At 40.6% G+C, this 17,508-nt stretch overlaps 1 protein-coding gene across 1 annotated transcript in view; it reads left to right on the forward strand.

The window, feature by feature from the left end:
• The window catches only part of LOC128302791 (uncharacterized), a 33,053-nt gene extending 31,681 nt beyond the window's left edge, over positions 1 to 1,372 (forward strand). Inside the window, exon 7 of the mRNA XM_053039643.1 lies at positions 798 to 1,372. Within this exon, the coding sequence (XP_052895603.1) occupies positions 798 to 1,372 (575 nt within the window). The remainder of the gene's footprint in view (positions 1 to 797) is intronic.
• The last annotated feature ends 16,136 nt before the right edge of the window (positions 1,373 to 17,508 follow it).

The raw sequence follows: 17,508 nt of genomic DNA on the forward strand, positions 1-17,508 counted from the left end.
TTAAAAACTAATATTTTATCATCACGCGAAATTCCTTCTTTTCCATGATTACTCAAAGCACAAAAATTGCGTCACACAAAATGCTCTAGCTCATTAGGTTGTGGCCCGAGTGCTGTCAAATTTGGACAGAATTCCTTTGAAGGTTGGTACAAACGAAATATGATATGGATAAAAATCTTCTAGCGCGATAAATGTGTTAGGCCAAACAATTATCAGCCCACCTGTTACATTTCTGGATCAAATTTGAAGAAAATAACAAAAATAACTTTATGGAAATTTGCGTTATTAAGAAATCGAATGTTCTAAAGATGGCCAAATAAAAATAAAGGCCTTATTTCCTAGGTCTTCGTTCTGGGCCATTTCTAGTACGACTACAAAGTCTCATGCCATTTGGATTAAAATTTCATACCCGTGGGGTGAAATGAGTTTTCCTCTGAACCCAGTGCCTTGAGGAATAAACTCCACATGGAAATCGATGCACTGGCGTGTAAAATTATATGCAGATCGCGGTAACTATTAAAGCAATAAAAAAATAGTACCAGGCAAAGCATAAATCTGTTAAACTGTCTGCTTGTACTGGTAGGTCGATAATCACTAATCAAAATTTAGCTACGGAATGTAGCTTAACTTCTATGTGTGTGTGTAAAAAAGGGTTTACAACAACAATACTCTCAACAGTACAACATAACTCTTCTTCCAACCTACCCGATTTGCTTAACCGACCCTGAACGTTGGTTTTTAATCAATTTTCATCACATTTTTCATGCTTTGCCTTTTCCATTGATTCCCCTAACTAGAACATCATGTAAACACTAGCATTAAGACGGAAAACATGGCACTCGACTCGACAACGATGCTACCCTCCAATGGAACCAGCATGGACTATGGTGTTTCGCTGCAACAGTTGGCTTCGTCCATGAACGGGGGCACACTGACGAACGGTGGAACCGGCAACGGAGGTCCCACAGCCTCCCACGAGCCTATCGGTCCAATGGTTAACCCAATTGATCGGCTTTACTCGATGCAGAATTCATACTTTTGCAACCAGGACAATCCAACAATCTCGTGTCCCTCCACACCGACCGGCCACCCAGGTACACCACCGGGTGGAACTCATCATCGTCCAACTCCCGGCTCGGTTCCACAGCAACCGAATCCAATGCATCTTCAACATCCTGGAATCCAGCAACAATCAATCCCATCGCACCACTTCGCAGTACCGTCTAACAATGGTCCGAACATGGTTAGCTTAGGAGCTCCTAACGTAGGGATGGGGCAACACATGATTGGCATGTGCAATCCAATGCTAGAACAACAACAACACCAACAACAGCAGCAGCAGCAACAACAGCAGCAGGAAAGTGTAATGTAAAAAAGAGGAACAGTGGTAACCGCGAGTTTACTTGTAGAATGCAGTTCACTACGAGCATCCGCATTGAATTGACTTCGCATTAACGATTGATTTGATTTGTTATTTTACTTTCATTCTCAAAACGTTTCTAATTTATTTTGTTGATGTGAACCGCTTACACGTAACTGTGGTTTGCAATTTAGTTTTGAGTAATATTTATAAAACTTTAAACTACTTGTTGGTAGATAAATATTATTTCTGTAAAGTTGTGCTAGAACAAAACAGTTTTCATGTTACTAGAGTTGTTGCAAAAGCCTCTGAGCTAGAGCGCCAGAGCGAGCTAGAGCTGTAGCTGGAGCAACCAGCTCAACGCAGGGAGGGAGTATTAGCTTACATGAGCCGCTTAAAAGCAAGGTTATGATTATTAAGTCATAGTTACTACTTTGAGTTTTAATCAATCTACTATACTCCTCCAAAACCCTTCAAAACTACTCAGTTTCAAATTTTCGGAGAACAAGTGTATACCAGCATCAATCCATTATCTACCATTAGTTACTCCTCTTAACGAGATATTTTTTTGGAGAACTTCTTCTTACAGGAAATTTCTCGCAAAATATAATCATAGTGCTACACTGAGCTAGCTCTAGCTCGCGATTATAACTCATGTTAGCTAGCTCACCTTCGTGACAAAATGCGCTCGTTCAGCTCACTCATGTTAGATATTTGACAGAATAACAACATTTTCCGAATCGATCTAGTGAGTGCATTTGACCCATTATTTCCATCATTAAATAGAACCATGAATGTCAGGAGAACCACCAGAAAAACACCAACAACTTTGTACAGGCTCACACCGTATCAAATCGAAAACTGATCATCCCAAACACTTGCACAACTCTACCATTTATCATCCGTCAATTTTATTATCATGAATGGTTTGTACCATGAATGTGGGTAGATACTTTAGTCACAAGCAGAACCGAAACAAAGACTCTGACTTTGATGGACACTCGGAGCTAATTAGTTCAACCTTGCACAGACTGTCAATTACCGTGCGGCCGAGTTACACTGTCATCGAACTGTATGAAAGCCTTTCGTACGTCAAACACAACATACTAAACAGCGAGAGATGAGTGAGAAGCAGATGACAGCAGGTGACAGATAAAAATGTCATCCATTAGTGCACAGCAGTACAGCTAAATGAAATTGGTAGCTTTTGTATTGGGCTTTAGAAGGTAATGCACGTCAGTAAAGTGAATGTCTTTAGAGCAATGTAAATCACGTCAGAAATCGATCATCCGTCAATATTCTGTTTTGCGTTTGTTAAATCCTTCGGTGTACCAAATACGAAAATAACAACAATATAACATCTATTGGAAGTATGACTAATGTGTGGTTTGTATTTCTTTATTTTTACTTCAATTGAAAAGAAAGTAAGTATGGTTTAAAATCTTATTCTTATGAAAACAACTGGTTTGTATGGAATTTCGTACCAGCCGACGGAAAGTTTGAGCGAGATGAAGGATGCTTTCCGTTTCATCCATCTCCCTTACGCTCTCACGCAATCGCTCTCACGGGTTTGATAGGATGCAATGCAATAGTGATGGGCAAATTTATTCCACCTTTTGAAAAACATGCTCTCCTGGTATCGGAAATCTGAAAACAATTGTGTGCGCGGCAACGGTATAGTGGTTTTTCGCAGTTGACCTGCTGATTTGGTCATTGGACAAATTTGTCAGCATTTAGTCAGCTCTCGTGGCCATGCACCTAATGGATCAAAGAATGTTATAAAACATGATCAATTGTTGAAAAAGTTCAGTAAGTAAAAGCTCACCACAGAAATCAACCGTTTTTTTGTTCATCGCCTAACATGAGCGGAACAGGTTGCTAAGAAATTTCGCTGATTGTTACCGAAAAAGTAAACCGATTGGAAACTGTACCTTGGGCGAAAAAATCGTAGAAGGCGTTGGACTAATCAGGAATCATAAATGTACGTAAATCGTAGAAAATGTGATCCAAGTAGTGGCGTTATGATTCTCCTTAGCTCATACAAACGTTTATATAGACTAGCTTAACGGCCCGGTTACAGGGCTACGCAACAGAACTCAGAGGTGTACGCAAGACTTCTTTCTTTCCGAGACTTTGCTGGTTTTTGTTCGATCATGGAGGTAGTCTTTCAACACAAAAACTTGACCTAGCATTTTAGTTTTTAAATGCTAAAAGCTATACAAATATAACCAGCTCGTGCATAAAAATAATTACTATTATTACATAAAATTTGCGTTGTTTACTATTAAATACGTTGTTTTTAAAATTAGATGCCCCAACTATAATTCCGCCCTGGGCCTCGAAGGGGATTGATCCTCCACTGATATTAAACCATTACTCTTAAGCTAGTTTCTCTTCTTTGGTGTTTTGCATCGATTTGCTACGAGAATCCCTACAATGACCCAGGATTTGTCTTTTCTTTCGCGCAACCAACGCTTACATGCTCGGTCAACGGTGAAACATTCGCGGAATGTCATTAATTATCGATGCAAAAAAGGGGACTACTCACTGCTCGAAAGGGCCCGTGTGCTCCGAGTATCCTGAAGCTACTACACTGCACAAGAAAGATCCTTCCGTGTAATGTTTTTGCGTACGCGAAGCGAAGCGCGAGGGTTTACTGGCTATGGTGGCCAGCCTCCATTACGGAACCGATCTGTGTGGAGTACGAAATGGTTGCCCAACCCCGAAACTGTGGAACCCATGCTCGTTAGGAATAGTGAATTGTTCGACCGGTGGCATGAATAAGCAAACGATGCACATTCCAAGAATTCCATTCCCGCAATGGGTCTGCTGTTCGCGCAGAGTGTGTTCCATTCTTTTTTCCCGCTTACATCAACCGACACCCTCTTGCTCACGTCATAAAAAAGCAAACGCACCACCCATTTACTGGACGATTTGTTACGGCTGCTTAGAACTTCCTAACCGTATCCTTAGCAGTACGCTTACGAGGTTGTGGTGCAACATCAGGAATGTGTCCCTCTCGGGCGAAAAGGGGTTGTGTATCAGGACGGACTAATTTTTACATCCAACATGCGAAAGGATCTTCAAACCTTGGGGACGAAATGGATGGCAAGAAAAGATTCCTGACTTCTTCACATTTGGTTTCTTCTTCTTCGTGATTCTCAGCCCACGTCCCAGTTCTTGAAAGGGGTCCGATTCAGTAAATGTTACTTCACCCCTTCGGGACGCATACCTAGCCACCGGACCATATAATCTAACGGTCAGGAACCGAATGAGGATAAAAATGGTACATCATAAAAATATCACCCAACTAAGGCCAACATGTTCTCCGCACACCAAATTTCCTTCGTGCAAACGGAACCCCCAAAAGCCGAGCTGGATGAAAAACCTCAATGCCTCCCTCCCGGAAAACAAGGATCCGATTTATCAACCGAGCGATCGAATGGTTCAATAAAAATAAACGAAGCGATAACGATAAAGCTCTCCCCTTCATCGTTTCGGTTGACCAGTGACCATTTTGTGATGGACGAACGGAAGGCACACAAAAACTTTTCAGAAATTCCAAGATGCAGCATCCATCCCACGGACACATTGGCCTCGGGTGCAGGCGAACAACCATAATGGTTTCGGTTTTTTTTAAGGGCAACGAGCGAACAAATTCAAGATGTTACATCGAAAGCCACGAAAGCCATTGTCCACTGGAGATGGGGAGAGGCCTCCCCCTGAAAGCCACAGCTGGGGGTTGTGATGTGCTTCCAGTTTGAGCATCGTATCGTTATCACATTAGGAAAGACTCTCTACGCTGCATTGGGTGAAAGTGATAAAAATGGACGTAATGGATATGAGTGCGTTTTATGTGTTTTATCTTTACTTTTAATCCGAACCCTGCACCAGCTCCTTCCCGATAATAATCATTACTTTGCCACTGCCATTTTAGGAAACAAAATTTGTGCGCACTTCATTTACCGGTCGGTCGTATAATGCTGGCGTTTAAAATAGCGTTTGGGTTTATGGATTAACGAAGATGCTAACGTGGCTTTGATAGATTGGTGAAGAATGGTGAAATAGTTTGAAATTATTCCGATATTAAAAATGAGAAGTGTGTTAGCAATAAAAAAAAACATAAAGTTATATAACTAAGTCATCAACATAGTCATCTAATAATTGTTATAAATGAAGTAATCAACTTTTCATTTAATTAGTCATATTTTCAATTAATTAGCATAATAAAGTACAACAGTGAATACGAAGGACAACAAGATTATTGAATTTGTCATTATTTTTAACGACTTACGCGCAACAGGTATCAACTAAGACAAGACGTAATGTTGACGATACACTGGATGTTAAAACGCCAGTTGACTATGAAGATTTACTAATTTAATGTCCTATTGCTTTGCACTATTTCTTTAGAAAGTTCCTCACATAGAAATTTAATATCATCGTTGAAGAATTTGGAATAACTACATCCATCTGCGAGTATAACTTACAGATTTAGGAAACATTTATTTTGGTTCTAGGCAAAGGATGACCAATTGCTAGAACCAATTGCTTTGGTTTTTAAGTATAACAATTTAATAGCCAGGATATTTTCAACAGTCAATTGTCGAATGAATTGAGCTTATGGCAGGTAATGAGAGTAGAAATAGGTTTAATAGAAATAGGTTTAAAATTTCTCATCCATTTTTATGAGGATTTCAAACACAAGTTAAGGGTTCTAACTCGTATGGATTCGCAACATACTTTTTAATTGCAGTCTTACCTATTTTGGTATTGAGATGTCGCTAGTGTCGTGGAATTTAGGTCTCCACCACCCTGACAAATAACTTATTATCGAATAGTAGATGATTAGATGAAAGCTCAAAAGATATTGGGAAGATTTCCTTTGTTTTGTAATTTCAAAAACAAATTTATACACCAAATACATCTCGAACAAAGTTTCAAATTTTAGGCCAGTTATAGATTACATATAAACAAAAACCATGTCTCTGAAGTGACGAAACTTTTTCTGCACATAGTTTATAATAATCATATTTTCAGGAACTATTTGGATGGAAGATTTGTTTTACGATTTGAATATTTGGAACATTTTCATCGGAATTTGAGAAGACTATTGGATTGCTCGGTGAACAAAAAATACTTATGCAAACAATTTTTTTTAGTTTTAGAATGTTTGAATTAAAATGTTACTTGAATCCAACTGGATGCCACCATTATTTATAAACTCAAATTCCTCAAACTTCTGCTTAAACAAATTGCCAAAGGAAAAAGCATTTCCTCGAGGTAGTAACCGATTATCCACCTACCTCGTGTGACCATTGTTGTAACCGACCGAGCCAGCTCGTACTGAGTCCGCCCTTTGGCTACAAATCAGTTGACATCAAACGATTGTCCCGTCCAAAAAAACACGTGGCCTTTTAATAAGCCACCAAGCGCAAGAACCATCGTTCCATACCAGGGTAACAAACAGTCAGAACCGATGGTGGGATCTTGGTGGAAATTGTATGCCCCGCGGACAAACCAATCGGTTCCGTAAGCAGACACATCAAGCTGATACAAACAATAAATTCATCACCGCGCCACGAAAAGCTAGTGCGGGATTTTATATTTATTTACCTTCGCCTTTGGTGCCTTTGGTTGACCTTTTATTTTTACGACCAACGGCCACGACAACGATGAGCTGGTGTCCTGTCACTTGTCGATGCTGGTAAACAAACAAGGGCTGACCAACGCCCGGGGGAAGCACTGTGGTAAAGTACAAAAAAATCCATCCCACGATCCCAGCCGGGAAAGTGACTATCGTAAGTAAATATCGAATTGTTCCAATTGTCATCATTGCATTGGTCCGTGGTCCGTGCGCATCTCATCCGAAACGGGGTGAGAAAAAGGGCTTCAAGGACAGTTCCTCGACAGCACAATAAATACAACAACAATAATATCGACCACAAGCCCGAACGAGCGAGTGTGTGAATCTGTGAAATGAATCAGCGCTTGACTGGGGTAAGTAAAACAAACAATCGATAGTAGAATTGTGCTCCGGGTAAATAAGGTTTACGAAAACTGTGCGAATTTTGTACGCATGTGACCCGTTTCATGGTGGGAGAATAACGGTTCAAATTGTGTTGGAATATTCACGCCTAACGATTCATAGTAATAAGGTAACTTGTTGGTTGAACAAATTATATCTTCTAATGTGCTAAGTAGAATAGGCAAGACGTGAAAAATAAATCTGCGAACTAATATGAATACTCAACACAATAGTTCAACCTGATGGTTAAGTGGTAGAAGCACCGATCTTCACACTGTAGAAACGTGATGTGCCCACACAGGAAACGTTCGTGCAGGACTGGCACTATCCAGCTATGGATTAAATAAAGAAAGTGAAAGCCACAAATGGCAGACCATGACTTTCTGAGAGCTTTCATACGCTCTAATAGCTTCTAGACTTACAAGATCATTTCAAAATATCAACGTACCTTACTGAACTCCGTGACAGTATACGAATTGGAGCAGTATCCACCAAATTGATTTTATAACCTTAAATATTCTATAATCGTATAACCTTAGTAAGGTGGTTGGGTGCGTACTTGGAGTTCAAACCTGTAGAGTAGTTAAGAAAGTCTCAAGCAGTTGAATTCCCTAATCATAGTGTGATTATTATACCGAGGGGTTACAACTCAGATGAGAAGGAGAAGTATGTTCTAATCTCCGTAAAACTGCAGAATTACATAGTGCTATTCTAAATATGTGCTACATAGTGCTATTCTATATTAATTTTAAATATTAATAAAACAGAAGCTATATTTCTATCTTATATTAAGATACCTTCATTCATTTACACTTGCCGGTATAGATTTCTCTAGAGTGTAGTCCTATGACAATGAGCAACAGTCTAGTGCTACTTCGCTACTAACAACAACAAAACAGAGATATGAAATCTCAACTTTTCAAACAAAACGCTAACACCGCGTTGCCGGTGATGGCATAATTGTGTCAGCACGAAAATGCAGCACATCAAATATTATGCACCACCATCAAAGCGCGAGGGTACCGAACCTTCCGTTCCAATTGTCTGCACGTGTTACCACCGAAAAATCGTAAAATTTTCCCTCCATTCTACTAGCCGGCAGTGCTTCCGTTGCGCCCTCTGCACGAATGCTGCTCACCGAATCGGTCCCATTCGTAACGCATGCCTCGATGTCAAACCCCTCCTAAAGTGACACCATCGGTTACCAGGGGTTACGCAAGGATATGGAGGCAGCATAGTGCAAAAAAAATCTCCCTATTTCCGCTCCGTTTCCAAGCGGGGTTTTCTTTCGGTTGCGGGACACTACCGACACCTTCCCATGTCGACGGTATTCACTTTCGTTTGAAAACGCTTTCTTCGTTTCAGCCGTGTTGGAGGGTCCTGCGGTCCTAGCAATCGTCAGCGCGTCACCTGTTTCTAGCCGTGACAAATTCGGAATTTTGCGTATCATCTCGTTTTCCACAGTTTCTCCTTATATTGTGCGCACTGGATACACGGCATGATTTTACCATGATTCTTTTTTGTGCCCTTCTCGCATCGTTTTGCTACAGTATTGCCGGTTTGCAGAGAAGGCAAACACACAGAGAAGTAAGCGGATTTATTGGCATGGAACGCGACGTGTCCAATAAAACTTCCAAACTGATGTGACTTGTTTAGGGAAAGCATTTTAAGGCAGTACACTTTGCGCTAGTCAAGGTTGCTGCGATTTAGTATGCAAACGTCAAAACACTGTCATTTAGCAACAGCAGCAGCAATACAAAATACAACCCATAAACTCGAGCTCACGCTACCCAATGATGCCCCCCATAAACGGGTCAACTAGCCATTGCGGCCATAACATTACACAAGGAAAATTTGTAGCCCTGTAGCTCATAAAACCATAAACATCCCGCGACAAAATGATAGCCCTTGCAGTGAATATGCTTTTGACCAAGATTCCTCAAACCGATGCCACGTGCACTGTGTAAAGTCATCGTCCAAAAATGGTTCCACCCTAGTAGCTTCTATAAAATCCGAAAGGCCATACGTCCGTCAAAGCGAGGCGCGAAAAAAGACACTCCTTACAGGAATTGGGTACGGTAAATTTTATGCTACTCAAATAACCATTCCGAGCGATTACGCCACGGTACGTTGGGGTGAACGGTGGAAGGGACTATTTTCCGGTCCCTATTTCTGTACAGCTCAGTGACAAAGCTAGCTCCCATTCGAGAATGGGCTCATACACCGAGGGAGCCAAGGGACACGCATCTGTAAATACCGTGACGGCGATGGACCATTTAAAAACGGCATTCTTGGATGATTTCAACCGATACTGCTACACTCACCCCAAACGTTCTTGAGGCCCCGGCGAACAAGTGTTAAATGGATGTTACCTTGTGTAGCCTCAGATCACGGCGACATCGATATGGCGCTAATCGATGGAACTAATTTCAATTACTGATACAATTTTCCACCACAATTCGCTTCGCACGGTTTGTTTTTGTTGACGGTGAACACTTGCACTGTTTAATCCGGATTATTGAAGGTTGCTTTGATTGGAGGGCCTTTGATCACGTGGATTGTTATGTGATGCCGAACTAGAACGCAACAGTATGTATGGGATACAGGTCGATGCATAGTTTGTCATTTTGAGTTTGATTTTGACATTTAGTTGAAAAAGTGTTTACAAATCAAAGTAACAAAATACGCACAATACGTAACAACTGTGGCGAATTCAACTGAGCCATGAGCCATAGCGGCATAGTAGTTGGCGCCTACCAGTAGAAGGAGGCTCATCGACCTTCAAGGACCCCAGAAGAACAGAGGGCCCCAGAATTACCGCTTAGTTCGCTCTTCAGAAGATTCGCCTCTGCATAGCAACACTTTTGTAGGACGATAAACGTGAACAATTTTTCATCTAACTGCCAATAAGGTACATGTATCCTATACTGACTCTGCTAGAATGCTTCAATTACTCAATTGGCTTGCAAGTAACAAGCCAAAAATTGAAGATTTACACAATTTGCAAGGTATTATTTTATCATAAAGGCTACAATGGTCTATAAAAAATCCTATTCATTAGATAAAAGGTTTTGTTCGGTGTGTTCTCCTTCAAGAAAGACACTCCCAAAATGCACGTCTAACAATATCTCAACGTTAACGATGTTGTTGTGCATGCATCCCACCTATAAGCGTATCCTGAGACTCCACGCACCGGCTTGTTCAATCACAAAATTGCTCCGGCAGAGCTTCTATTCGGTGCAGACACTGGCTGAGGAAAATAAAAACAACAAACGAACAAACATGGTTCGAGGCAGCGGTCATGTTCGCACCGTATGGCGCGCAAAGTAAAGCGCCTCCATGCTGCTGCAGTCGCGCTACAGGAAGCAGTTGAAGTTTGCCAATGTCTGACTACCCCCGTTGGAGACTGTTGTGGAGGAACCCCGTCGGGTCGTTCGGCTAGAATGTGTGCTCACCAGCGCTGCATATGGCGGTGTCCTACGCCGGCCAGTCAGGGATTAGAAACTAATACCTTCGATGCTGATTCCCGCGCAATAAAACGTTTTGTGATGGAGATGGTGATCTTTCGTCTGTGTGTGGTGCGTGGTATTTGGTGATGTCGGTTCCTAGGAATGATTCTACAACCTTTCTAGACAGGTGTAGTTAAAACATCAATCTGTTTTGATATCATTTCGCATTTGTTTATGCACATTTTAATATTGTGTTCCATCCGTTTTCGTCAAATGTGATCAGTAGATTTAACAGGGTATCTCTTTAAATTAACTTTCGTCGAATTACACAAACCGCTTGTCACAGTTTTATATACTCATTTGTACATATTTTGTACAATAAATATTCCTTAAGCATTCCTCAGACAGTAGATGACGACCTTCCAATGTGCTTTGTGGTTCTCGATTCGAAAACAACACCGATCTACTCGGTTCAACTTCAATTTGTTCCATGACCCATTCTGCACCTTTCCTGACAAATCTGTAGTCTATTGCAATCGCCTCACCCCACAGAGACCCACGGATCGTTCGATAGGCAATTTTTATTCCACTCTATCTGTCGCTCTCTGAGTGCGGGTCCTGGAACGGAAAAACAACAATAATACCTCTGGCTTTCACTGCGGGCCTGCTGTGTCTATGTTTTTATCCACCTTATTGTCTTCCTGCTTTCGTTGCGAAGGTATGGATCTGTCCACCGCGTCCCTATACCACCCCGCAACAAAAGTGTGTAAAGCGGCAACCGAATCTCTATTCCTAGCACGGGCAGCACTAGGCGAAGCGGAATCACCCTCCCAATTCGTGCAAGGAATGTCGGAAAAGCTGGCCATCATCCCTTGGCGACGTCGTTTGTGTCGAGTATGTAGACAGCGGCGGCAACACCGGAACCGGAACAAGTAGAAATTATTCCCGGATAATCCTTCTGCTGCACACGTCGAACGTCGAGAAGCCTATCCGGTCGGTTGGCGTTCAGAGCATCCCGTTCTCGACAATATGCTCGATGTTGGCCACCGTTGTAGTTTTTGTGTGCCCCGTTGTTTACGTTGGCTGACGTTCTATTTTTAGGGCACACTTCACTTGACACGGGACTTCCTTTTTGTCGAGGGTCCGAGATTGCAAACTGGGAAAGCTTATTCAGTAACAACATCAAAACGGTACGGTATGCGAGTGGTAATGCCAAGGTTGTGCAGCTATATGTGCAATACCAACCGGCCTACCGATGATATAGCACCGGTTTAGAAGTGCATGTGATGTATGTTTGCCTGTTGTCGTACCAGCACATGAGAGGTCTTATCTGAGGAATAGGCAATGTTTAGCAAGAATCTCGTTTCAGGCAGACGTACAGGATCTCTTGGGGACATGATTGGGAACGCTTACGCTTATGCAAGTGTCATGAAATCAAAGCGTTGTCCTTGTAGACTGTTTAAATTTATCTACCCAACGAGAAGGACAATGAATATGTCCTTTTGATGTTCCTCGTGTAACTTGTTTGCAATATCTTAGTCTTTCGATTGATGTCATCATTCGTTGTGCATTTATTATTTTTGTGTTTTACTATTTAATTATAATGTTTATATTACATTATATTATGTTTATGATCCGAAGTTATCTTTTTCGATAAACTCGTTATACTTTTAATGTTTCTTTTATTTCTTATGTTGTTTATATTTCTTACAGTTCTAAAGTTAAATTTCATATATTTTCTTGTTAGTTTAACTTTGTTTCTATTTTGTTTGTTAATTTATGTTATTGTTTAATAAAAAATATTTCATTTATCATATTGTTACACAAATACTTTTCTACTTAAATAAAAATAAATAGTCCAGTTTAATAAATAGTTTAAATTTTCTGCAATTGGCATTACTTTTAATTTCGAAATTTAAGAATTACATAATACTATTATTATAGTTTTGAAAAGGCGTTTTGCTTAATTAGAGTCTTCAATACTGTGATTCTCTTTCTGCGAGTTATAGCTGTGATATGAGTTACTTTTCTTATAAATTGATATTTCAGTGATACAGACTTAAAAATCAAAACTTTCTCTTGTCGTAGTAGTTTACATGGGTTGCCTTTATCCATATTTGTAATATTTACGAAAAGTGTGAGAAAAAAAAAACAGAATTAGGTTTCATTAATGGCCACGAATCGAACCACGCATAAGAACCAATAATGAAGTTGGTAATTAAACCGGTAACCGAGATCAAGTAATTTCATAGGCATCAACATTGCTTATACACTCAAAAAAAATTCTATGATTTCACGTAAAATTTTCCAAACAACGAACGATGCGCTTTCAAACATCGCACGGTAGTGAACAGTGGCTAAATTCTTCACCAGCAATAAACAAAAGATCGCAAATGGGTCGTTTTAAAACAAGTACTTCTTCAGAACTCGAAACGGTTGCAAATAATCATATGGCATGTGAGCTTCTTTTTTGCTACGCAGCACATTTCCCGTTTATTAGTTCCCGGGAAGGTTTGCTCATTTGACGCTGCTAAGCGCGAACACTTCAATGGTTGCATGTTTGGTGCGCTTCTAAAATTCTATTTTTTGGCATTTTTTCACAAAGAACGATCCTTACGACAGCATCAACAACGCGTTTTATAAACAGACTCGCAGCGCATAGCCGAGCGCTACGTACTTCGCATAGCCGTACGTACTTCATGGATACGCCTTTTTGCCTTTTTGAAACACTCCTAAACAAAAAAAAACTTAACGCTTCACGATGAATTTGGCCCCGTGGGATAGATACTCGCTAAGTCCCAATGTTTCCAACCGTTCGGTGCACGATGAGTCTCACGGTGACCCATCGAGATGGATATGTTAGCATCCATGCCGTCCCGCCAAACAACGGTACAAACAACGCAAAAAGCATACACACTTACCCCCGAAAAAGCGGGTTGAAACGTTTCCGGAAAATTAAATTTTCCTCGTTTTTCTTCGTTTTTCTTTTTGGTTTCTGTGGATGGTATGCGGCCCTCGAAATTTTGACCACTCGCAGTAGCGTAGCGGCAGCAGCCGGGAGCGAAAGACGGACCTATACTTTTTTAGGCTGAAGTTGCTGGCAAATACTTCGTCATCATTCATCCGATCGTGCATCAAGTGTGCGTGCGAACGGCCAAAAGGGTTTCCTTTTGATGCCGACAAACAACCCGATGGCCAAAAGCCAAACTCAATCGTTTGTTTGGTGCTTCATGCTGCCCCGTAACGCACCATTTGGTTATTGCGTTTCAATTGTTTTTGTATCCCCGCTCTAAACTTCTATTGACTGTTGGGTATTGCAAATATAGAAACTAAACCTTTGCCACTATATGAGCCCATCTTTTTTCCGAACAATCATTTGCTAATGACCATTGCTTCCCAGTAGTGCACCAAGGATCATTTTGGTTGATCATTAGAAAGCCGCTTCTTTGTGAGAGTCCAACCAATATCCTTTAACTCATTCGTTTCTTTAATTCGTTTATTTGTTTTCATAGTTAAAGCACAATCAATTAAGTATGTTAGGAAGACTGTTCAGAGTTTGGATTCATTGTCTTGTACTAAAGCGTTAGAATTAACACATCAAGGATCGTAGATCCGATCATATTTGGAACCTCGAAATGAGGTAAATATGATTTTAATAGACCATTCTATAATTAAAACTTTTGATTATGTGATTTAAAAGTGGTATAACAACAATGGCTGTATGGTTACATTTCATCATCAACAAATGCACCCAATCTGAAAAAAGGATCAACTTCACATAATCCAGCCATTTTATGCTCCGACAATCCCATCACAATACTACTACCATTGCATCCTTCCGGTCTTTGGACCTTCTGACTATTTACTTCTTTTCTTAAAAAGAAAACTAGTTCATATTAAAGAGTTTAAATCTTGTGTTAAAAAGTTAATGTTGTGTTATTTGCGTGTTATCCTTTTCCTCCCAATATGTTCAATAATAATAATGTTTAATTACTCTCCATTAATCGCTAGTTCTTTGCTCGAAACCAGTCCAGTTGTGTGGTGTCCCTCGTCCGTTGTGTGGTCCAATAAATTAGAGTCCGTCCAAAAAAAAAATAACACCTTTTGTCTTACATTTCACTCCTTGGCGTAATGTAGCTTCTCGTCCTTTAACAGTCCCCCACTAGTAAACATGACAATGTCCAACGTTCGTTCATGTGCAAGCTGCTTGTTGGTGAAAACTGATTGTCGCCTGAACTGTTAGCCCTTTTAAAGATCAATGCGCCACCTAGAACGTTTCGAAATTACCTACTACTTAAAACTGACCAAACAAGACAAGAGAAGCACTTAAATTCAATTTATATTATGACGATTTTGACTGGCACCTTTCGTAATATGTTTAACCAGGACCATGCTCTACCCTGTTGTGATTGTACCGCTTAGTCTAATAGCAGATAAAAGTAAATTCAATGGATAAATTGCAAGCAAAAATTCAAAAACTTTGATGTTTTGATGTAAATTTTTTGTAAAATGTGTATTTTTTAAACACTGCGAGTCATCTATCAGCTTCCTTTATGAACAAACCAATCAACACACTATAACCCACAACCACTCATCTTGATCTCCATGGTTTCATTAAGCTACGGCATGCTTTGATTTATGTTTCTCTATCCATAAAACAAGCGCAAGAGGTTGGTTCATCAAAAGCGGTCAGGATTTTCACCGATACATATCTGGGAGGGCGGAAAATGGTCGCATACACGCTCGCAACATAAAACACGAAATGAACATCGTTATGATCTTTATCACCATCTTCGACTAGATACGACTAGAATTCACACGCGTCGAACCCGCGACATCGCCCCCGTCAGTCGCGTGTAAGTGATTTTCATATTTTTCACATTAATTTTCCCGCTCCGAACCGCAAAAACCGCGGCGCACATAACGCGGCACAAAATAAACATAAATCCAACCGAGACGATCGCGACTCGCGTCACACCGTCAAGCACGAGCTCAGCTTTGAAGCTTTCGGTTGATGTCTAATTTACCCTAATTTAATCCTCCCAGTTTTTATCGCCACCCAATAGAACCTTCCCACTGTACGTGGCGAACGTCTTCTCAGCGAGAATCATAAATATTTAATAAGTTCCCATCGTAGATTTATACGACTGCCTTCGGTGGATTCCGTTCCACACACTATATTTTCCGCACACAGCCACATCCACACTACAATTTCCTGGGTGCCCGGAGATTAATCGAGCTGCCAATGGATTAACGCAGCATTAAACGCCCTGACCACTAATGGAAGAATGAAACCACCCATTTGATGTGCCTCTTTAATCGATCCACAAAACGTGCACCTCCAAAACCCACGTCCTGCGATTCAGATATTCCCCTTGTCACGAGCGAATGGATCTGGCAAGTTTTTCACCGCTGCCATATACTCCGCACGGTTGCAAAAGTTTTATTTGAATCATATTGTCGCTCTACAAACAACCTGCTGCCTGCTTCCTGTCCGGAATAGGGATCTTCCGGTGGCTGTGGTACACATTCAATCTCTCGCACAAGGGGCGCTTGCAGCTATTAATATTCAATAATATCACCTCCGGACGGGAAGCACCGGTTGTCCGCGCACGGTTGACAATTGCAAACGTGAAAAATATTATAAAGTCATCAGCACACTCCGAAGATTAGGATGTTATCCCCGGCAACAGTGCTTACTGACACGTGACCTTACCTCACACGGGCAGGAATCGTGCCTCGTACCGTGTGCGCCATGACCCTAACTACATTGCTAACTGTTGCTAACTGGCTGAGCGGTCCCACAAAAGGTGATGGGAAAATGCAATTACATGAGGGTGTAGTTTAGTAGTGTGCGTAGTGAAAATTGTCAATGAAACGGATATTATCATTTGCAACTGCGGGATACTGCCTGCTTAATAATACTACAACATGATATGTCAGATAACTATTGGAGATCATAAATAAATCAATTATTCCAAACGGGTGCAGACGAACACTGCACAACACATAGTTTAGGAAATCATTTACCGAAGATCATATAAAAGTAGTATTACCATTTAGCACAGTCGCGTACTTTCGTAGATTTTGTAATTGTTAAAACGTTTGTACTTCCTGCCAATAACCGATCGATCGAATCGATTTTTTTATGCTTTTCTACTACAGATTTTAGGTCTAACAATGGTGCATTCCAGAAATAAGACAGCCTGTTTTGTTGGAGATCACTTTTTTAGGCGATGAACAAAAACAACAGTTAATTTGTCGGTTGTCTGTCGGGAGCTTTTACTTACTGAACTTTTACTACAATTCACCATGTTTTATAGCATTCTTCGATCTGATAACGTAATTTCTGTCGTTCAATTGTTTTCGCGTAGCAAGTACGGAGTACTAATATTAGGTCGATTGTTCAAATTATGAACCTCTCCGGTCATCGCGAAGACACTTGTGATCATTTCTTCGCATTTACACTTGCACATTAACATCTGTATAAAACACACTAAAAAAGTACTACTATACCATTATATGTACACTATGATACGCAAATTATAGGGAAACAACACCACGAAGCAATCATTAATTTAAAATTTTTCTCAAATAAACTAAGTTTTCAATGTAAAATAAGAGAGCTCTTTCGGCCAATAAGCAATACGGCCTGGCCGTTCCTGAATAAA

The sequence above is a fragment of the Anopheles moucheti genome, chromosome 3 (assembly GCF_943734755.1).
Source record: "Anopheles moucheti chromosome 3, idAnoMoucSN_F20_07, whole genome shotgun sequence".
NCBI lineage: Eukaryota > Metazoa > Arthropoda > Insecta > Diptera > Culicidae > Anopheles > Anopheles moucheti.